The sequence below is a fragment of the Phocoena phocoena genome, chromosome 1 (genome assembly GCF_963924675.1).
Source record: "Phocoena phocoena chromosome 1, mPhoPho1.1, whole genome shotgun sequence".
In the NCBI taxonomy this organism is placed as follows: domain Eukaryota; kingdom Metazoa; phylum Chordata; class Mammalia; order Artiodactyla; family Phocoenidae; genus Phocoena; species Phocoena phocoena.
Window position 1 is genome coordinate 82,369,019 of NC_089219.1, and position 21,735 is coordinate 82,390,753.

At 35.2% G+C, this 21,735-nt stretch overlaps 1 protein-coding gene across 1 annotated transcript; it reads left to right on the forward strand.

Annotated features, from left to right (window-relative positions):
- Positions 1-3,912: 3,912 nt before the first annotated feature.
- On the forward strand, positions 3,913-21,117 carry LOC136132160 (coiled-coil domain-containing protein 18-like). Its single transcript, XM_065889081.1, is given in 7 exon segments — positions 3,913-3,987; positions 8,579-8,695; positions 14,373-14,540; positions 17,456-17,598; positions 20,529-20,692; positions 20,910-20,989; positions 20,992-21,117. Coding segments are annotated over 7 exon segments (873 nt in total).
- Positions 21,118-21,735: the final 618 nt, after the last annotated feature.

The window sequence follows — 21,735 nt, forward strand, 5'->3', positions numbered from 1 at the left end:
CGCGGAGCAGCTAGGCCCATGAGCCATGGCCGCTGAGCCTGCACGTCCAGAGCCTGTGCTCCAAAATGGGAGAGGCCACAACAGTGAGAGGCCCACATACCGCAAAAAAAAAAAAAAAAAAAAAAAAAGATGAATCTCCAAAATATATAAACAGCTCATGCAGCTCAACATTAAAGAAAGCAACAACCCAATCCAAAAATGCGCAGAAGACCTAAATAGACATTTCTCCAAAGAAGACATACAGATGGCCAAGAAGCACATGAAAAGCTACTCAACATCACTAATTATTAGAGAAATGTAAATCAAAACTACAATGAGGTATCACCTCACACCAGCTAGAATGGGCATCATCAGAAAATCTACAAACAACAAATGCTGGAGAGGGTGTGGAGAAAAGGCAACCCTCTTGCACTGTTGGTGGGAATGAAAATTGATACAGCCACTATGGAGAACAGTGTGGAGGTTCCTTAAAAAACTAAAAATAGAATTACCATATGATCCAGCAATCCCACTACTGCAGAGAAAACCATAATTCAAAAAGACACATGCACACCGATGTTCATTGCAGCACTATTTACAATAGCCAGGTCATGGAAGCAACCTAAATGCCCATCCATACACGAATGGATAAAGAAGTTGTGGTACATATATACAATGGAATATTACTCAGCCGTAAAAAGGAACGAAATTTGGTCATTTGTTGAGACGTGGATGGATCTAGAGACTGTCATACAGAGTGAAGTCAGAAAGAGAAAAACAAATATCGTATATTAATGCATGTATGTGGAACCTAGAAAAATGGTACAGATGAACCGGTTTCCAGGACAGAAGTTGAGACACAAATGTAGAGAACAAACGTATGGACACCAAGGGGGGGAAAGCCGCAGGGGGATGGGGATGGTGGTTTGATGAATTGGGCTATTGGGATTGACATGTATACACTGATGTGTATAAAATTAATGACTAATAAGAACCTGCAGTATAAAAAAATAAATAAAATTCAAAAAAATAAAAAAAATAATAAAATGAGTGTCTTGTAGACAACATATAGGTGGATGTGTGCTTTTCTCCGTTCTACCAATCTGTGTCTCTTGGAGAGTTTAATCCATTTACATTTAATTACTGATAAGGAGGGACTTCTGTCATCTTGCTTTTCTTTTTCTATATGCCTTCTAGCTTTTTTATCCCTCTTTTCCTACATTACTGTCTTCTTTTGAATTTAGTTGCTTTGTACTAAAATTTTAAAATTCATTTCCATTTGTCTATATTTTATGGCTATTTTCTTTGTGGTTACCATGGGGATTACATTTAACATCCTAAAGTTATAACACTCAATTTGAATTTATGCCACTCTAATTTCAATAACATACAAAAACTCTGTTCCTTTATAGCTTTATCTCCACATCTTTTGTCACAAACTTACATCTTTGTACATTGTGTGCCCCAAAACAAACTGGTAATTCCTTCAAAAGGATTAGTCTCTTGTAGAAAACAAGATTTGGAGTCACAAACTAAAGTTACAGTAATACTAACTTTTGACTAATAACTTTTTTTTCCTTTATATATATTAGTCTCTTAAATCATTTAGAAAACAAAAAGTGGAAGTTACAATCCATTGTTACGATAATGTTAGGCTTTACAATTGCCCATGTATTTATCTTTATGAAGATTTTTATTTCTCCGTATGACTTCAGGTTACTATCTAGTGTTCTTTCATTTCACCTTACAGAATTCCCTTGAGTATTTCTAGCGGGACATGTCTAATGGTCACAGCCTCCCTCAACTTTTACCTGAGAATGTCTTAATTCCTCCCTCACTTTTGAAGAACAGTTTTGCCAGATAGAGGATTCTTCATGGACAGTTATTTTTTTTCTTTTGAATATCAGCCTACTGTCTCCTGACCCCCAAAGCTTCTGATGAGAAATCTGCATGTAATCTTATTGAGGATCCCTTATATGTGATGATTTGCTTATCTCTTGCTGCTTCAAGATTCTCTCTTTGTCATTGTCTTTTTCTTATTCTTTTTTTTTTTTTGTCTGTGCCACGTGGCATGTGGGATCTTAGTTCCCCGACCAGGGGGCCAGGGATCAAACCCGTGCCCCCTGTGTTGGGAGCTTGGAGTCTTAATCACTAGACCACCAGGGAAGTTCTTGTCATTGTCTTTTGAAAGTTTGATTATAATGTGTCTCATTGTGGGTCTTTTTGAGTTCAACTTACTTGGATTTTGTTGAGATTCTTGGATGTTTATATCATTATTTCATCGAATTTGGGACATTTTCAGTCATTATTTCTTCAAATATTGTCTCTCTCTTTCTCCCTTCCTTCTGGGACTTCCATGATGTGCATACTGGTGTGCTTGATGGTGTCCAACAGGTCCCTTATGTTCTGTTCACTTTCTTCAATCTTTTTTCTTTCTGTTCCTCTAATTTCTGATGTGTAATTTATTTTCATTTGAGTGTTTTCATTTCACAGTTCTTTGGTTTTAGTATTTTCTAGTAACCTGTTGCTGCTATTATCACATATGAATAATTTTTATATACTTGTGTATATAATATGCACAAATATACATATAAACATATCAGTTTACTCATGTTTTGTCTTCACAAAAGTTTTTTGGACATTTGATAACACCAGTCAATTAGTGGTGAAGTTGTAAGGAGTGAGACTTACACATTTCTAGTGAAAGTATAAATTTTGATGCACTTTGAAGAGAAATACTTAATGAAGTTAGAAATGTGCATATCCTACAACCAGGAAGTCCAGTTCTAGGTGGTATGTTCTAAAGAAACCCCCATACATGTGTATAAAGAGACATGTACAAAGGATGTTATTGTAACATCATAATAGTGAAAAGGCAATATCTAACTGTTTCTGAGTAGAAGAGTGAACAAACTAGTTTGTTGTTACAATGGAATACTGTATTATCATAAAAATATGAACTAGATCCACATATGGATAAATGGATAAATATTTAAAACAATATTAAGTGAAAAAAGTTGCTGAAACTTGCAAAAGTGTTGATATTGTCTGTGTGAATTTTCAAAACAAAATTATGTTACATATTGTTCATGGATCTACATATATAGTTAAAAGCACAAAAAACATGTATAATAATGAAACACACCAGAGAATGATATAGAACAATTTCAACATAGTATTGGTGAGGGAGGGAACATAGTATTGGTGAGGGAGGGAAGGGATAAGATATGGACTTGTGATTTCATTTCTTCTCTAAAAGGAGAGAAACTGAAGGAAATTTGGCAAAATGCAATAAGCTATGTAATTTCAGTAGTAATTTAAATTGTGACTGTTATGTTTTTTCTGTGTACAGTTGACCCTTGAACAATTTGGGAGTTAGGGGTGCCAACCCTGTGCAGTTGAAAATCCACATATAACTTTACAGTCAACCCTTCCTTTCCATAGTTCCCATCTGTGGATTCAGCCAACCGCTGATGGTGTAGTGCTGTAGTACATATTTATTGAAAAGAATCCATGTATAAGTGGACTCAGTTTAAAACTGTCTTGTTCAAGGGTTGACTGTATTTAAAATGTTTCAAATTTAAAAAAATTAATATGAAAATTAATAAATCCTGTTTCTATGTTTAGCTTGAATCTCAACTAGAGAAAAAAGAACAACAATTTAAAGAACAAGAAAAGACAATATCCATGTTGCAGCAAGATATAATATGTAAACAACATCACCTTGAATCACTAGACAGACTCTTGACGGAAAGCAAAGGGGTAAAATCATCTTTATAAAAAAGTGCTGTTTAAAAGCTGACCAATATTTTAAGTTTATGTTTCTTTAACATACCTTTAATTCTAGTCAAATCAGTTAACAACCTGTTACTAATGCTAAAATATTTATACACGTACGTATATTTTTGCTACCCATCTGTATGTTTTCAGGAAATGGAAAAGGAAAATATGAAGAAAGATGAAGCTTTGAAAACATTGCAGAACCAAGTATCTGAAGAAACAATCAAGGCTAGTATGCTAATACTTTAAAATTTTTTCTTTTTCTTTTTTTTCTTAATGGAGACATTCCTGTGGCTTTTTAGTTTTCTCTATAAATTTTAAAAAAAAGTTTACATAAAAATAAAGTGGTAAAAATTTTACCTAAGTCAATGAACTTAGTTTCTTTAAGTAGTATATTTTTCATTGTGAGTTATGATCTTAATTATTTGATAGTTGATAATCTAGTCTGTAGATTATCTAACTTCTTTTCTTTTTATAATACCTTAAGAAAGATTTTTTAACAAAAAATGTGTTTTTTAAACTGTAGCTACTTACTAACATTACCAGTAAAAAAATTAACAAAGCAAGTGAAGAGAGGTGAAACTACAAACAATACAGTTTTGCTTCTTTTTACTAGTTCTGCTATATGATTAAATAGGGAATAAATCCAGAATTTTGGGGTAAAATACAGTTTTGTGGCTAGGATAACCTTATGGTTAAAAGTATGGGCTTTGAAGCTAAATTGACTTAGGTTTTAGTTCTGGCTTCAGTGTACTTATTAACTGACTGTAACCTTGGCTAGGTTATTTAAACTCTGAACGTTAATTTCTTCATCAGTAAAATAGGGATCACAATGCCCTAGAAAAGAGTGGGTTTGAGGATTAAATGAAATGAGGTACATAAAATACTTAACACATACTAAGTTACTCAGAGTTTGCTAAGTAATTACCATATATTCAGTGTTTTCTTCTTTGCATTTTTAGTGCTAAAAATAGCTTCAAATATGCTGTGACCTTCATTCTGTTATATATGGATTAAATATAAAGGATATTTAGAAAATCCAATGTTACTTACTTTTTGCCTAGTACTCTGTTTTTCATCCATTTTGTGACCATGTATACCCTTGTAAACCCAATTATATGTTTATCCATAACTTTCCTATAGTATTCTCCAAAACTTTTAACATTTAATGCCATGTCAGTTCATTTCCTCATGTAAAAATAACCTCTAAGATCATTAATATTTAAAAAATCATTATTGTACAAAGGTTGTAGGCATGATATAATTTCATTTAAAAAAATCCATCTTGCCACTTAACTCCTGTTTTTCATTAAATTACCTAACACATCTAGCCAGTCATCTGGTAAGTTATTTTCATTTGTTAATAATCAGATATGAGACAGGAAGGAAATCAGCTAAAGAATGAATTATGATGTTAGGTTTTATTCCTTTGGTACATTGAAGCTATATTAAATGATTCTTTTCTTTCTTTCTTTTTCTTTTTTTTTTTTTTTTTTTTCTTTTTCTTTGAGATGCACTGTGCGGTCTGTGGGATCTTAGTTCCCTGCCAGGGGTGGAACCTGGGCCCTCAGCAGCAAAAGCACCAAGTCCTAACCAGTTGACTGCCAGGGAATTCCCTAAATGATTCTAACATATCAAATAGAAGTTTGAAGTATATTCCTCTTTTCTTGATTATGTCATTACCACCTTCTTTCTTGACTTTTGGCCATGTCCTTCTGCATGCCTCAGTTTGTTCTTTGCATAAAAATTTTGAAATTTTCTATCTGCAGGAGAGTTATAAGGATCTATAAGTTTAAACTTATATCACTTATAGAAGTATGATAATGATAGCTGGAAGACTGATGGGAAGTTTATGAACTGGTAACCAAAAAACCAATAAATTAAAGCAATTATGTTAGCTGCTATTAAATAGAAAATTGAGAAGGTACTTATTAGCGATTTCATTTGTTTATTTTATTTGTTTTGCTTTGGTTTTATTTTCCACTCTAGATTTGTGTGTGTGTTTTATTTCCCCAAAGGAAGTTAAAGTTATAAGTATAAAAAAAAAATAAACAAAGACTAGCTTAGGTGCTTCTGTTGAAAGTAGGTAGCGTAGAGCCCCTATGTGGTTGCCTCCAGAATATGCCCCCGAGGAGGTTCTTTGGTTTAGCAGAGCAGTGTCTTTGTCTTGATTCTATTCAGTCATGTACATATATATACATGTATATTTATGAGTGGTTTGTACACAGTGAATGATGTTTATTTGTATGAGATTTAGAGTCTCAAGCTCTTTGTTCAAATGAGAAATCCAACAGAGTAGTAGATGTTTTGGTTTTTATTACTTATTAGTTTTAATTAATTTATTTTTAATTAAGTTTTATTATGAAAAGTTTCAAACCTACAAAATGAAAGACTAGTACAGAGAACAGCTGTGTCCTTTCATTTAGATTTACTGTCTTTTAAACTCTAACCATACTCACTTCATCTCTCTGCACACACATGCACATGCCTTCTTGCACATGCACCCACCCAGTCCCACCGCCACTCACACATTTCCTTTTTGCTAGTCCACCTGTGAGAAGGCTGCAGATGTCATGATACTTTACACCCTTAATACTTAAACTTGGGTCTCATATGTATAGAAACTTTCTCCTACCTGATTACACCATCTCTATACACCACAGAAAGTCAACATTAATTCAGTAACACTATTCATTCAACATACTGTCCATACTGAAAATTTCCCAATTATTTAAAAATGTTCTTAATAATCTTGCTACTCAAAGCATGGTCTAGCAGCATCACTATCATCCGGGAACTTGTTTGACTTGCAGAATATCTGATCTACTGAAGAGAGCTGGGACTAAAGTGAAGCAAGGGAGTGCCTCTGGCATACAATTTAAGGAGACATTTATTCTCCGGGTTGTACAAGTGAAGGGTAGGCATTTGCATGATCCTGAGTGAGTACCTCCTTAAACTTTGAGCCCTAGAACCTCCTTTGTCTCACCCTAGACCTGGCTCTGGTTCTGAATTAAGGTGTCCAGGTGATTTGTGTGAACATTAAATTGTGAGAAACACTACTTTAGCTTGTTCCTTTTCTTTCCCCCAATTTAGAATGCAGTCATAATTCATGTTTTGCTTTTGGCTTTTTAGATTCCCCTAAACTCACTGTCTCCTATTCTTCACGACACTGAATCTTTGGAAAAGTCTAGGTCAACCATAATACCACACACACCACAATTGTGGATTATACTGTGGGTTATACAGTGTCCTTCCCACTGCTTCACATCAGGAGGCACATAATTTCACATCACCCCATTATTGGCTTTGCCAATCTTGACACCTATTATTTAAGGTGGTTACTGCCAGATCTCACTATTTTAAGGCATAATTTTTCCTTTATAATTAATAAGCAATACATAGGGTGATTCTTTGAGGCCATGTTCAAAGTCCTGTCCCTCAACAAACTAATGACCAATGGTTTTAACATCTAGTGATGAATCTTGCCCTGATTGAGTTTTTACGTTGTTAATTTTTTATCACATGTGATGTTCTGACGGTCATAGTTTTTTTTTTCTGTGTGTGGAAGATGATACAAGTACCAATGCTTATTCTCATGCTTAATAGAGAAAACCTGTAAATATTTATACCTCTCATAAAAGACTTTAAAAATTATTATTAGGGCAACAGTTTATTAACAAAGATAATTAATCAAAATGATAAGCTTTTTAACTGTTAATGGTTATATTCACAGGCTATAGGGACAGGCTTTGAAAACTGTCTTTCAGTTGTGTCTCTTTTTAGAAATAAGAGTTGTAAAGATAATTTCATGATGTAGAATAGTATCTGGAAGAGGGAACATTTTTCTTTTTCTCCTTATCTTGTTGAAATTTCTTTCACACTTTCATGACTACTTACTAGAATGCTATTAACCGTTGAGGAAAGAAAAAAATACTCCCGAGAAGCTCAGAAATACAATAAGGAAAAGAAAGGAACAAGACAAGAATGAATCTTATCTAACAGATGGGATGTGGAGCATGTGTGCAAATTTCTGAAAAATTTTACTGAATTTGAGTTGCTCTTTGCTCATTCGCTCTTTAATGTTGAGGTAGCGTGAAGCATTTGCAGCTTTATGAACACTTGAACCAAGTTACATTGCTGCCTTTCTGAAATGTTTTCACTGATTCAGAGCAAAAGCAGCCTTCCTCCGTCTTACCGAAGTTTGTTTTTCATTAGCCCAACAAAAACATTTCATTTTCTTAGTGACTTCAGCATATTCAGAATATTCGCACTATAGCATTTTTAACACAATACTCCAGTTTGTACTCACTTTATTATTTTCCTTGATCAAGGGAACTTAAGGAATAGGTTTAAATACTGCTTACCTTTTTAGGTAAATGTTTCAGGGTGTCTGGCCTGCAGGTCCTTGACAATTGGCCCCAGTCTATCTTGCTAATCCCACCCTTCCAGTACCCATCTCTTACAAATTCATGGTTTTGGTACCCTAAGCTCCTGCCAACTTCTTACCATTCCTTTTCACAGTGCCTTGTCTCTGAATGTACTCCCCCTCTTCCTAGAATGCCCTTCTTCACTTGTTCATGTCCATTTATTCTTCAGGACTCCAGGCACTGGTTTCCTCTTTGGTTTCCTAGTTTGCAGTAATAATTCGTTTTCTAAATAAATCTCTTCTTTAATAGCATTTTATATCCTAAGTTGGACTGTATATTCACTGGTTGAAGCAGTGAGGTAACATTAGGAGATAACGCTGTAAAATATTGAGCATATAATAAGCACCCATTAGTACTGGTTGATTTTCCTTTTTTGCTTTTTTTCTGCTTAGGTCAGACAACTAGATTCAGCATTGGAAATTTGTAAGGAAGAACTTGCTTTGCATTTGAACCAATTGGAAGGAAATAAAGAAAAGTTTGAAAAACAGCTAAAGAAGAAATCTGAAGAAGTAAATTAACATTTCCTTTAAATATAGCATATTTTTCAAGTGATTTCTTTTTGAGATATTGTTTATTTTCAAGATACTTTAAAAGTACATTTTTATATAGCTGATGTAAAAAAAATTTTCCAGTAAAACGCAAACTCCAATTTTATATTCTTTTTTAAAAAAATAAATTTATTTATTTATTTATGGCTGTGTTGGGTCTTCGTTGCTGCTTATGGACTTTAGTTGAGGAGAGTGGGGGCTACTCTTCGTTGCTTCTTATGGACTTTCTCTAGTTGAGGAGAGTGGGGGCTTCTCTTCATTGCAGTGCGCGGGCTTCTCATTGCAGTGGCTTCTCTTGTTGCAGAGCATGGGCTCTAGGCGCGCAGGCTTCAGCAGTTGTGGCATGCGGGCTCAGTAGATGTGGTGCACGGGCTCCAGAGTGCAGGCTCAGTAGTTGTGCACGGGCTTAGCTGCTCTGCGGCATGTGGGATCTTCCCAGACCAGGGATCGAACCCATGTCCCCTGAATTCACAGGCGGATTCCCAACCACTATGCCACCATGGAAGTCCCCAATTTTATATTCTTTAAGAAACAAACATCATATGACATATAAAACACAAAATATGACACCTTAAAATTCTAATTCTATTACCTATTTTTAGGGAATCAGGAGATTATTGTTGATCACAGTAATTCTAATATAAAATGATTAACACTTAGAATATTGTTTTAGATTTAGAGGTATAAAATTCTTCAAAATTTTTCCATTTTGTTTTTTCTTCCTCTATTTGAAGGATTGAGAATTAGGTTTATAAATTCAACTTTCTTTATTGAGAAGAGTTTCTCAGATACTAGATAGAAGACTTTTCTTGACTTATCTTATTCATCTCTGTATACTCATTGTCAACCACTTTGCTTTCAACATAATAGGTAGTCACTAAATATTTGCTGAAAGGAATAATCTTAATGAAGAATTCCTTTATTTCTTTGTTAGAATTTATAATATATATATTTAAACCTTCATGTTTAGAAATAATCAACAAATCGGACTTCCCTGGTGGCACAGTGGTTAAGAATCCACCTGCCAATGCAGGGGACACGGGTTCGAGCCCTAGTCCAGGAAGATCCCACATGCCACAGAGCAACTAAGCCCGTGCGCCACAACTACTGAGCCTGTGCTCTAGAGCCTGCGAACCACAACTACTGAGCCTGTGTTTGACAACTACTGAAGCCCACACACCTAGAGCCTGTGCTCCGCAACAAGAGAAGCCAGCACAATGAGAAGCTTGTGCACCGCAACGAAGAGTAGCCCTCGCTCACTGGAACTAGAGAAAGCCTGGGCACAGCAACAAAGACCCAACACAGCCAAAGATAAAAAATAAATAAAATTAAAAAAAAAAACAAAAACCTTTCTTTAAAAAAGAAAAATAGTCAACAAATCTTCATCACAGATGCACCACAGGGCTTCCCTGGTGGCGCAGTGGTTGAGAGTCCGCCTGCCGATGCAGGGGACATGGGTTCATGCCCTGGTCCGGGACGATCCCACATGCCGCGGAGCGGCCAGGCCCGTGAGCCATGGCTGCTGAGCCTGCGCGTCCGCAGCCTGTGCTCCGCAACGGGAGAGGCCACAACGGTGAGAGGCCCGCGTACCGCAAAAAAAAAAAAAAAAAAAAAGCATCACATAATTATATAACTTCAGAGGTTAAAACAAAAACTTTGTATTTTATATGGACCTGTCTTCTTCCTTCTACTTCCCCTCATGAAGGTTTTTATAGCATCTTTCACAGGTGGGCATTTATTTCTGTATTCCAATATATGGAAATTAAACCACCTAAACTATAGATACTTATACTTTTTAGAATAGGAGTGTGATTTTTTTTTCCAGCGGGATCTTCTTTAAACCATTATTTAGGCATTTTTAAATTTTTATTTACTTATTTTTTGGCTGCACCCTGCAGCATGCGGGATCTTAATTCCCTGGCCAGGGATCAAACCGATGCCGCCTGCAGTGGGAGCTCAGAGTCTTAACCACTGGACTGCCAGGAAAGTCCCTATTTAGGCATTTAAATTCTATAGCCCTCACTGCACTCCAGCATAAATGGACTTGGCAGAGATGGAATCTGGAGACAGGCAGTGTTTGTAATCAGAGAGTTTGTTGAGTTTTAGAATTTGTATTCTTAGAAATAGCATCAGAGACTTGGGTGGATAAGAGGCATTTACCCAAAATGAACTTAGAACTTTTTTCAGAATAGCAGGAAGTATAAACCTAGGCTGGAACTGAATTAGAAATCAGAAATGGTAGTCATGTTTGTACAACAATACTAGAGAAAAAGTAAGTAAGTAAATTAGAAAGATTTGCAGCCCTTTTATTGCTGATGAATTATTAGCTCAACTGCATGTGCATTGGCTTACTTACTTAAAAGATCATCTTTCACTTCTTCGTGTGTGTTGATAAGAAACATGGAGAAAAATCCAATTACTCTTTACCTTTTTTTTTTTTAGGTACCAATCCATACACTTATTTAGTTTTGGCTTATTTGTCTTAGAGCAAATTATAATATCTTACAGAGAAAACTCTTTCTAACGCTGGTTAATAGAATTAATATAACAGCAGAGTTACGAGATTTTCATCATATGTAGCTAGGTTTTAGAAAATGTGATTTAATTCATAGTGCATCCATTCTGTTAGTAATACATGATGTTATAAAGATATTTTACCAAATCAGTAGGCAGTCCCGAATCACATACTAGCTGAATAATTAAATGGCCCCAGAGCATACAGATAGAAAGCCAGCTGAAAGAACTACATGTTGATAATCCACCACACAAAGCTAATAAATATGCCCCTGAGTTTTTGCCTCAGGCAAATATTCTTTTCCATATGTTGAAATAAATAAATTTATGATGAAAATAATAGTGACTTGGGGGTCCTGAATTATTTTGAAAATATTTTAATTTGTATTAAAATGCTTTAAAAAGTGATAATGTATGTGTTCATGCAGAATTACATTGTCAACATGATAGAAGAAAATAAACACAAAATAGATGTGAATAAGCCAAAACATTTTCTGCGTAAAGCATTTATTCAACACGATCAGTCATTTTATTGATAAATGCCTTTATTCAAATTGATGGACTTAAATTTTGCAAAGTTGGCATTGTGTCAGTAACTTTTCTGGGTTATATTTTATTTTTTAGTAATAATCATGAGAGCGTTTTTGGATATACATTAATATTAGATAAAGCTAATTGTAAAGTAGATATTATAATGTAAATTCTACTTTCTTCTTGACTTTAATTATAAAATAATGAATTCTTTAGGAAAAGTTTATTCTCTGAATATGATAATAACTTAGTAGAGAATATAATGTCAAAACTATTTGTCTTATATTTACTTTTAAACTCAAGTGGAAGTTAAAGGGTAGTAGAGTGAAATGCCAGTATAAATTAGATAGATGTAGGTTAATTTTTGTGAATTAATATTTGTGATACAACTAATATGTTAGATACTTCAGTATTTTTAACAGAAATTATTTTGCTAGTGGCTAGATTACTAAAATAAATTTTTTAATTGTTCTTATGTGGTATGACTTTCTTAGTGTTTTGGTTAGGCCTTACCTTTTTTCTAATAGTTTGTCTTATTTTAATACTTTGTCCATTTTTTTTTTTGATTAGGAAAGTAAGTATAAGACAGCATGTTCCAGTAAACAAAGAATAGTATATAAACTTATAGGCAAGTCCGTTCTATATAAAATAAACTACAGCAGAGGTGTGATCTGTAGTTTTCTCAGGAGCTAGCAGGAAAAACAAAACAGGTGTCACTGATACCTATTTACACTAAATAAATTATTTTCATACAGACAACATTAAGTAAAATAGATTAGCATTAAAAAGAATTATAATAATATTAGAAATTGGATAGTTGCCTGTTATATGTAAGGTTCTCTAAGTTTACAGTGTCATCATATAATGAAGAAGTTTGAAATTTAAGGGCTTCTTATCATAAGCAAAGGCTATTTGGCCCCTAAGCCTTTCATGATGCTGCTGAATATTCCACTGCTGTATAATTAGAAAAAACCAAGTCAGGATTCTTCTTCACTGTCTTAGGAGTTTAAAATTACTTTCTTCTGGATTGATATTTATTAGAAAGATTGTTTGCTTTAAAGGGATGGGTTTATTTTCCTTCATTTTAAAAAGTTATTACATAAGCAACAATAAGAAATCTTTTGAAGAAGATTTACTTACAATCCACTCTCTAATACTAATACTCTCTAATACTTTTCACTTTTCTATTTGCCTGAGTGTTTTTCATATTAATGAAATGTGGGATTTTTTTTTCACTTTATTTTGTAAAATTTATTTGCCACTGTCCTTTAAATTATGATTTTTTTTTTTTTTTTTTTTTGGCCATGCCATGTGGCTTGCAGGATCTCAGTTCCCCAGCCAGGGATTGAACCTGGGCCACTAGGCCACCAGTGAACTCCCTCAACTGTGATTTTAAATGGTTGCATCTTTTTTTTTTTTTGCGGTACGCGGGCCTCTGACTGTTGTGGCCTCTCCCATTGCGGAGCACAGGCTCCGGACGTGCAGGCTTAGTGGCCATGGCTCACGGGCCAAGCTGCTCCACAGCATGTGGGATCCTCCCGGACCGGGGCACGAACCCGCGTCCCCCACATTGGCAGGCGGACCCTCAATCACTGCGCCACCAGGGAAGCCCTAAATGGTTGCATCTTTTAAAATCAGATTTATATATCATCATTTAGTAAACCTTCCCCTTACTTTAGGAACAGGTAACAAATATTATGAAATATATATGAAATTATGCTGTATTATTTATAGAATTTTAAAATGATTTCTTTTGGCACTTTTTAGGATTTGGATTTCTTGGACAAAGGGCATTTTTTTCCCTTCTTAATAGGTTCTCCCAGATAACTCTAAAGGTTTCATTTAAATCAATTTGGGGGATCAGCATATTCAAGTCCTAAATGTTTGGAGTGAATAAGTGCAATTTCTTAGTTGGTATTGTTTTCGTGTATGTTTTTTGGAGCGTGAATATTCAAGAGTGCTTGCTGGGATATTATTTTACAAACAATGGCAATGATAGCAACAGTAATGTACTAAATAGCACCTAACATTTATACAGTGTTTTCATGGTTATGGTTTATTATCAATAAGAGAAAAAGATATATCAAATGGAGTGTGAAGAAATCCATGGCTTCCTATGTTTTCTCCCTTGTTCTGGGAGAAGTCACGCAGAATAAGCTCCTTTCTGTAGCAGTGAAATGCGGCAACATTTATGCAGTACTTCTGCCCAGGGAAGCCTGCTTATGACTCAAAGTTCAAGGTTTTTTATTGGGGGCTGGTCACATAAGAACAGCCATAAGTATCAGAATTCCAAACTCCTAGAAGGAAAGCATGATTTGGCGCCCTAGCCAGGGAAAACAGTCTCATCACTTAAGGAATATTTCAAAAGCCACATTCCCAGACATCAGCCAAGAACCAACCCTATTAACAGGCCCTTCTAACATACCTCCCCATCAGAAAAATGAGCCCTGCCCTTCCACATAATAAATTATAGCTGTGAATACAATTGTCCCATATGACAAGTGAGGGTAATTAATAAGGTAGACAACATTGACATTTTATTGCTTTTTATTTGAAATATGTCATTATAATGAGAAATGTGTATATTTGTTAGGTATATTGTTTACAGAAAGAGCTGAAGATTAAAAATCACAGTCTTCAAGAGACTACTGAGCAAAATGTTATTCTGCAGCATACTCTTCAACAACAGCAGCAAATGTTACAACAAGAGACATTTAGAAATGGAGAGCTAGAAGACATTCAAACTAAACTTGAAAAACAGGTATATATTAATTACTGGTCAAAATGGTTTTATGAAATAGAAATTTTTTTAAATTGATAATAGATTTTTTTGCTAGTTATGTAAATTGCTGTTTAACCTCAAAGATACCATATTATAAGAAATATTCTAAATCAACATTGTAAAATGTATAAAGTTTTATTCCAATGTAATGTGATCGTGTAATACCGTGGGCACATTTTTGCCACTCCATCCAACTTAGTTATAATTTAGTCTTCTTTATTCAGTTTTTCCTTTTTGGACCGGAATATAATACCTATCTGAATCATTATAGCTTTCAATTTCTTCATTTTGGATCAGGAGATGTGTGATAATCCCTAAAGAAATGCCAAGCAATGCACTAAAAGAAAAATCCCAAAGGAAACTACTCATTTTAAAAAATAAGTTATTACTCCAAAGAAAGAATCCTAGGAAATTTTATTCTAGAATCGAATCTTTTCTCTTTCATTCATTACCAAATTCATCTGAATTATTCTGACAGATATTTTACATTTTTTGTTTTGTTTTCCTCTCATCACACTTTACAGAAAAGTATAAATTAGAAAATGATAGTTCCCAGTAACCTCACTACACCTCACCTTTTTGTCATTTGTATGACTTCTTAATCTGTGTATTCTAACTTCATCCTCAGCCTCTCCAGTGGAACTAAAGAATCTCTTCTCTGCACATTCAAATATATCAGGCAGGTATTCTGTATTTTCTTTTTTAGAGACATCTGTCCTGTGGCTCTCTATCCCTTTTGTTCAAGTCTAGACCTACTGTTTGCTATGCCTGTTGTACAGCTTCATCCTGAGGCATTTCTTCATCTCATCTGTTATTTGATTCCCACTTTCTAAATCCCTTGTCATTGACTCCAGTTTTTGTAAGATTGATTATAATTCTTGTTCTTTCTGAAATTGTTTTCATTTCTATAACGGTCTTACGGTTTTCTTCTGAGTATTTTTTCCTTAAGTCTATCAATTCCTTTGTATTTTTCATTTGGTTATTTTATTTCTTCATGATCTTTGTTTTGAGAGATTTTTATGTCTTGTTTAATTTATTTGAGGGTCTAAAAAGTTTATATCTAAAAATTCCTTCAGTATTTGGAATAAATTTTCCAGCATATATTTTTTCTACTTTTTATTCGTGTTCCACTATGCACAGGTTCCGTGTTGGATTTATTCAGATTGTTATCTTTAGATTCTTTCTGCTTATGAGTGTGCCATTTAATCAAACACAGAATGGGTAGATTTTCCATAGTTCCCTTCCCTTTTTACCTGGGTAGTATTTTAATTTTATATTTGGAACTTAAGTTGGAGGTGTGGATATTAATGACTTATAATCTGTACTTAGTTCTTCAATGAGAGGTTTTAGAAGAGCAGGGAGGATATCAAAGTCATTAGCCAGATATTAACTTTGAGATCACAGTCATGTAAATGTTCATTGAAAATATGAAGTGGGACTTCCCTGGTGGTACAGTGGTTAAGAATCCACCTGCCAATGCAGGGGACATGGCTTCGATCCCTGGTATGAGAAGATCCCACATTCCACAGAGCAACTAAGTCCGTGCGCCACAACTACCAATCCTGTGCTCTAGAGCCCACAAGCCACAACTGCTGATGCCTACGTGCCCTAGAGCCTGCGCGCCGCAACAAGGAGCCCACGTGCCGCAACTACTGAAGCTCGCGTGCTCTAGGGCCCACTGCTGCAACTACTGAGCCCACATGCTGCAACTACTGAAGCCTGCACGCCTAGAGCCCGTGCTCCACAACAAGAGAAGCCACTGCAATGAGAAGCCCGTGCACCACAACGAAGAGTAGCCCCCCGCTCGCTGCCATTAGAGAAAGCCTGCGTGCAGCAACGAAGACCCAATGCAGCCAAAAAAAAAAATTGAAAAAAAAAAAAAAAAGAAGTGGCTGAGGTTAACTAGGGAGAGAACATAGAATGAGGGGTGAGATGCCTGACTTTGACAGAGCTCTGAAGGATACAGTACCTGGAAGCCAAAGTAAGTATTTCATGACTTAAGGGATGATAATTGGTGTCATGGGCTGCTACAATCAGTGTCAAGTAAATTGAGAGTTGAGAAATATCCATTGGAATTAGCTGCATGGAAGCCATTGGTGACACAGTGTAGTTTCTGTACAGTGTCTAGATTGCTATGGGTTGAGGAATGAATGAGAAAGTGAGAAAAATGATACAACAAGCATAGAAAAAATCTGAGAAGTTGGGCTATAAAGAGGAGGAAAGAAATGGTGGTAGTCGGAAGGAGGTAGAGGTGTGGAGGAAAGTTTTTTATGATAGGAAGGTCTTGAACATGTTTAAATGCTAATATAAAGAAGCCAGAAGAAAGAGAGATTGAAGATATAGCAGAGAGTAGAGATAGTAGTGTGAGGTTCCTTAAAAAGTGGATTGGAGTTGAATCCAGAATGCCTATGAAGCAGTTTGACTTATATAGGAGGAAGAATACCTCCTGCAATGTAGTAAAACAGAAGGAGGAATGAATAGGAGCAAATGCAAGTTGTAACGTTTTGAGGGCAGATGGGAATTCTAGGAATTGGTATGAGCCAATTTGTGAAGAAGGAAAGAAACATAGTTTGACAAGAGAAGAAAGAGCATTTCAGATGAGGATGATGAAAAGAGCAACATTTACCATTATTCTGTACAATTCTTTTAAGTCCTATTTTAGTGTTATGATGTGGTCACTTCTATAAATATGTGTGTGAATGAAATATCTTTCTTATTAAAAATTGTTTTGCTTTCATATTTTCAAAACGTTGTTTCTCGGTCTATACTTTGATTTTTGTAATAACATCTTGAAACTGATAGGCTAGGCTACAAATTTATATAAATATTTTTCTTCTGAAAAATGTTGAACTGTGTTTGAATTTTAAATACTTAACTGAAAATTGCTTTACAAGGTATCAAAACTTGAACAAGAGCTTCAGAAACAAAGGGAAAGTTCAGCTGAAAAGTTGAGAAAAATGGAGGAAGAATGTGAAGCAGCCACATATGAAGCAGATTTAAAAAAGCAAAAAGTTATTGAACTCACTGGTACTGCCAGGTAAAATGAATATGTTAGTTTATATTTGTCTTCCTGCTTTAACATCAGTCATATTTGAGTTTCACTATCAGATAATGTTCAGTGAAGTGTTTGCTTGAGGAATTAATTTCTCTACGGTGTGTGTTCCTGTAGCATTGTTTGCACCTCCCTCATATCCCTCATGCCTTTTAGTATTTATTATAAGTTAATATCCTTTTCTCTCCTACTATATTGTAGTTCCTTAAGGCCAAGATAATATATGGTTTAATTTAAGGGTCCTCCCACAACAATCAGCATAGTTCCTTGTACCTCATAGGCACTCAGCAGCTGTTTTATTAAATTGAATTGTGAAAGTGTCAGGCAAAGATGTACTCATATAGAGGAATTTTTCATGGATTCTAATTGTTTATGGGAGGGAGTAAATTAATAGAAGAAAACAGTGATCTCAACATTGACTGAACTTTAAAATCACCCAAGGAGCTTTAAAAAGTACTGATGCCTAGGCCCTACCTCTAAAGATCCTGATTTAATGTGGCTGGGCTGTGCTAAGAAATCAATAGTTATTTGGTCAAGAAAGGGAATTATGAGCTGAAAGTTATACCTAGCTTCCCCAGACCTCTTATACTTTGTCGACAAGAGTTGACATAATTAATAATAAACTCTTAATTAGCCCACCATTCTACCAACAGGAATAAGAGTTAACTTATGCATTTGAACTTAAACCACAACATCCTCAGACTCCCTCTCCCCCTCTGACAGGAATAAAGGTAGGGCCTTTGTGCTTTGAGTAGCAACTTGCTTACCCAGATATCCTCAACTCTCTCAGTGGGGTCAAGAAGATATCCTATGTTTAAGACTAAGACCACAGTTCTTCAGACCTTCTTTCTGCCATTGATATTTGTCTATCCACTAACACAGCCTCACCACCAGTGTGTACCTTAATTCCACAAAAACTAATCAACATTGTAACTTTATCTTTGCTTGTGCCAGATTCCACAGAAGCATCAGATTTCCAGGCGTTAGATTTACCCTCATCTCTCTTACTAAGTCCCAAAAACCTCCTCATGTATTTTCTTCCCTTTTCCCACCGCATCTGAACTTGTGAAAGATTTCCACTTTATCCTCTGGAATTTACAGTCCATCCTGAAAGACATTCCCCATATTCTCTATCTCTTCTTTTCTCTTGCTGTAACAGAAATGTGACTGTCCCCTGAGGACATTGCTTCTTCCCCTGCAGCTCTCTAAAGTAAAAACTTTTCCCCATAGTTCTTGTACCACAGGGTTGAGATGGGAAATAGTATGACATACACCATGAACCTCATGTCATCAGATCATATCATCCCTCGTTGTTGCTGACACCTACAGGCCACCTGACTTACATAGCTCTTTCCGTCACTACTCCTGTCTTTATTCTTGGGGATTTCAATATACATCTATCTAGCTGATCCTCAGCCACTCACTCACATGATTTATCCTAGATCTTATCGTTTCTGATATCTCCGTTATTTCAACATAATCTGAATACTATGCATCTACCTCTATATTATTACCTCATTCCCTTTAATATCCCCAATTCAACAATTCTTTGATGTAACTAGGACCTCTGATCTATCAGTTCTACCACTGTCTCATTCCCTAATGCCCTTTCTCCTCTCTTTACCTAGCTTAAATTCTAATTATTAAAATCACTGATTTACATAAACCCACAACTCCTTTACCTCTCTCTTACTTTGTGTACACAGAACTAAAAATCCAACTCAGACTAATTCATGCTTGCATCTTTACAGAGGCTGGAGAAAAATACAACGACACTGACCAGTCTTACTTTATACCCATAACTTCAAAACCTTAGGCATTTTCTTAATGCTGTCTGTCTGGCAATCACAATGTTACTTACTCTTGTAGAGGACTCTTTTACACCTTTGCCTTTTCTTCCAAAACTCTAACAACCCCTCCCCAATCCTTGCTCTCACTGATGATCTTGCTTTTGTTTCACTAAGAAAATTGAAATAACTGCTTCTTTCTTTTCTTACTCCCACCCTTTGACTTCTAGACAAAAACTCTTCTTAATTATAGCTAATAGGCACATTCAGTGGGTAAAATAAGTTCTAATTACTAGTAGGAAGCTTATGAACTAGATGAATAAACTTCATAAGAAAGATATATCTAGTTCCAAGATCTTCTCTTCATGAAGCAGGGTTTTTCTCTGTTCCAACTATTGCTTCTTTCACTTCTGAAACTATAATTTATAAAACTGTTTTTCTCTCCCAAAAGGGTTTAGAGTTAAAATATATCTGTTATATATCTCCGTGGATCTGTTTTAAAATTAAAATATCTCAGGGATTTTCCTGGTGGTCCAGTGGTTAAGACCTCGCCTTCCAGTGCAGGGAGTGCAGGTTCATCCCTTGTCACGGAGCTAAGATCCCACATGCCTCGCGGCCAAAAAGCCAAAACATAAAACAGAAGCAATACTGTAACAAATTCAATAAAGACTTTAAAAATGGTCCACATCAAAAAAAAAAATCTTAAAAAAATATTAAAATATCTCCAAATAGAAAGAAAACAAATTCATTGAGCACCTTTTGTGTGCCAGGTAGTGTACTAGGTAAATACATCATATAGTTGTGTTTAGTGGCATGTAATTGGTGCAGAATTACAATCTATTAGTTGGAGCATTTTTAACAATATAATAGGTGATTTAAGATTCTGACTAGACATTTTTTTTATACAGCAGGTTTTTATTATCCATTTTATACATATTAGTATATATATGTCATATATAGTATATATATGTCAATCCCAATCCCAATCTCCCAATTCATCCCACGATGACTAGACATTTTGCTGATATTTGTCTTTATATAACTTGCAGACTTTGTTCAGTCAGAGATAAGTTAGTTGATTTTTAAGTTTCCAAATTATTATTTATTTTATTTTTTGTTTTTAATTAGGCAAGTAAAACTTGAGATGGATCACTACAAAGAAGAACTGTATAAAATGGAAAAAGAAATAAAGCACCTAAAACGAGATGGAGAAAATAAAGCAATGCATCTCTCTCAGTTAGACATGATATTAGAACAGACAAAGACAGAACTAGATAAGAAAACAAACGCTGGTAAGCAACAGGTTAGCTCAGCTTAGCTGCCTGCATTTGTATATTTAAAGAAATGGAATAAAGTGAGAATTTGAGATGACGGGGAAGGGACAATCAGTGGTATTTTGCCTCTTATAGATGAATAAAATTGGATATTCTTAATTATAATTGCTTACAAATTTCTGAATAACAAGTAGTTTATATATATAATTCTAAAATTATTCTCTGCTTTTAACAGTGAAGGAGTTAGAAAAGTTACAGCACCACACTGAAACTGAACTAACAGAAGCCTTGCAGAAACGGGAAGTACTAGAGACTGAACTACAAAATGCTCATGGAGAATTAAAGAATACTTTAAGACAACTCCAGGAATTGAGAGATGTTCTACAGAAGGCTCAGTTATCATTAGAGGAAAAATACACTACTATAACGGATCTCACAGCTGAACTTAGGTGAGTTAAATACTAAAAAATGATATCACAGTTACAGGTACTTCACTTTATTACCCTTAGTCCTTGGGTCATACTATAGAGTTTGTTGTTGAATTCTAGATGTTCAAACTTCTCAACTGCCTTTAGCTCACTGTCTCTCATCCTAGGCAGTTCATCCCATGCTCCATCTCACTAATATAGCTGTTGCTGTTGGCTAATACTTTCATCCTTGTTCTTTGGACCATTTTACATTGGCCCTCTCCTGTATCCCATAGTGGTAAAAAATGATTGGACCAGCATACAGCACTGATTAATAGAAAAATAATATTAACAATAACAATGTTGTTCTTTGTGTTAAGCCCTAATTTTGTGCCAGCACTATGGCAGGGACTTCATATATGATCTCAATCATTTCTTTACAACAAACCTATGAGTTGCTTATTATCACCTTTTTATGCTTGAGAAAACTGAGGCTTGAGAAAATTAAGTAAAATGCCCAAAGTCAGATAGTAGGGTCCAGAGAGGGGAGTGAAACACAGTCTGTCCAACTCTAAAATCTGGGTTCTTAGATTAGCAGCAATAGCATAAAATGCTGTTCCAGTACACATCTGTGGTGAGTAGGGGTGGAGAGCC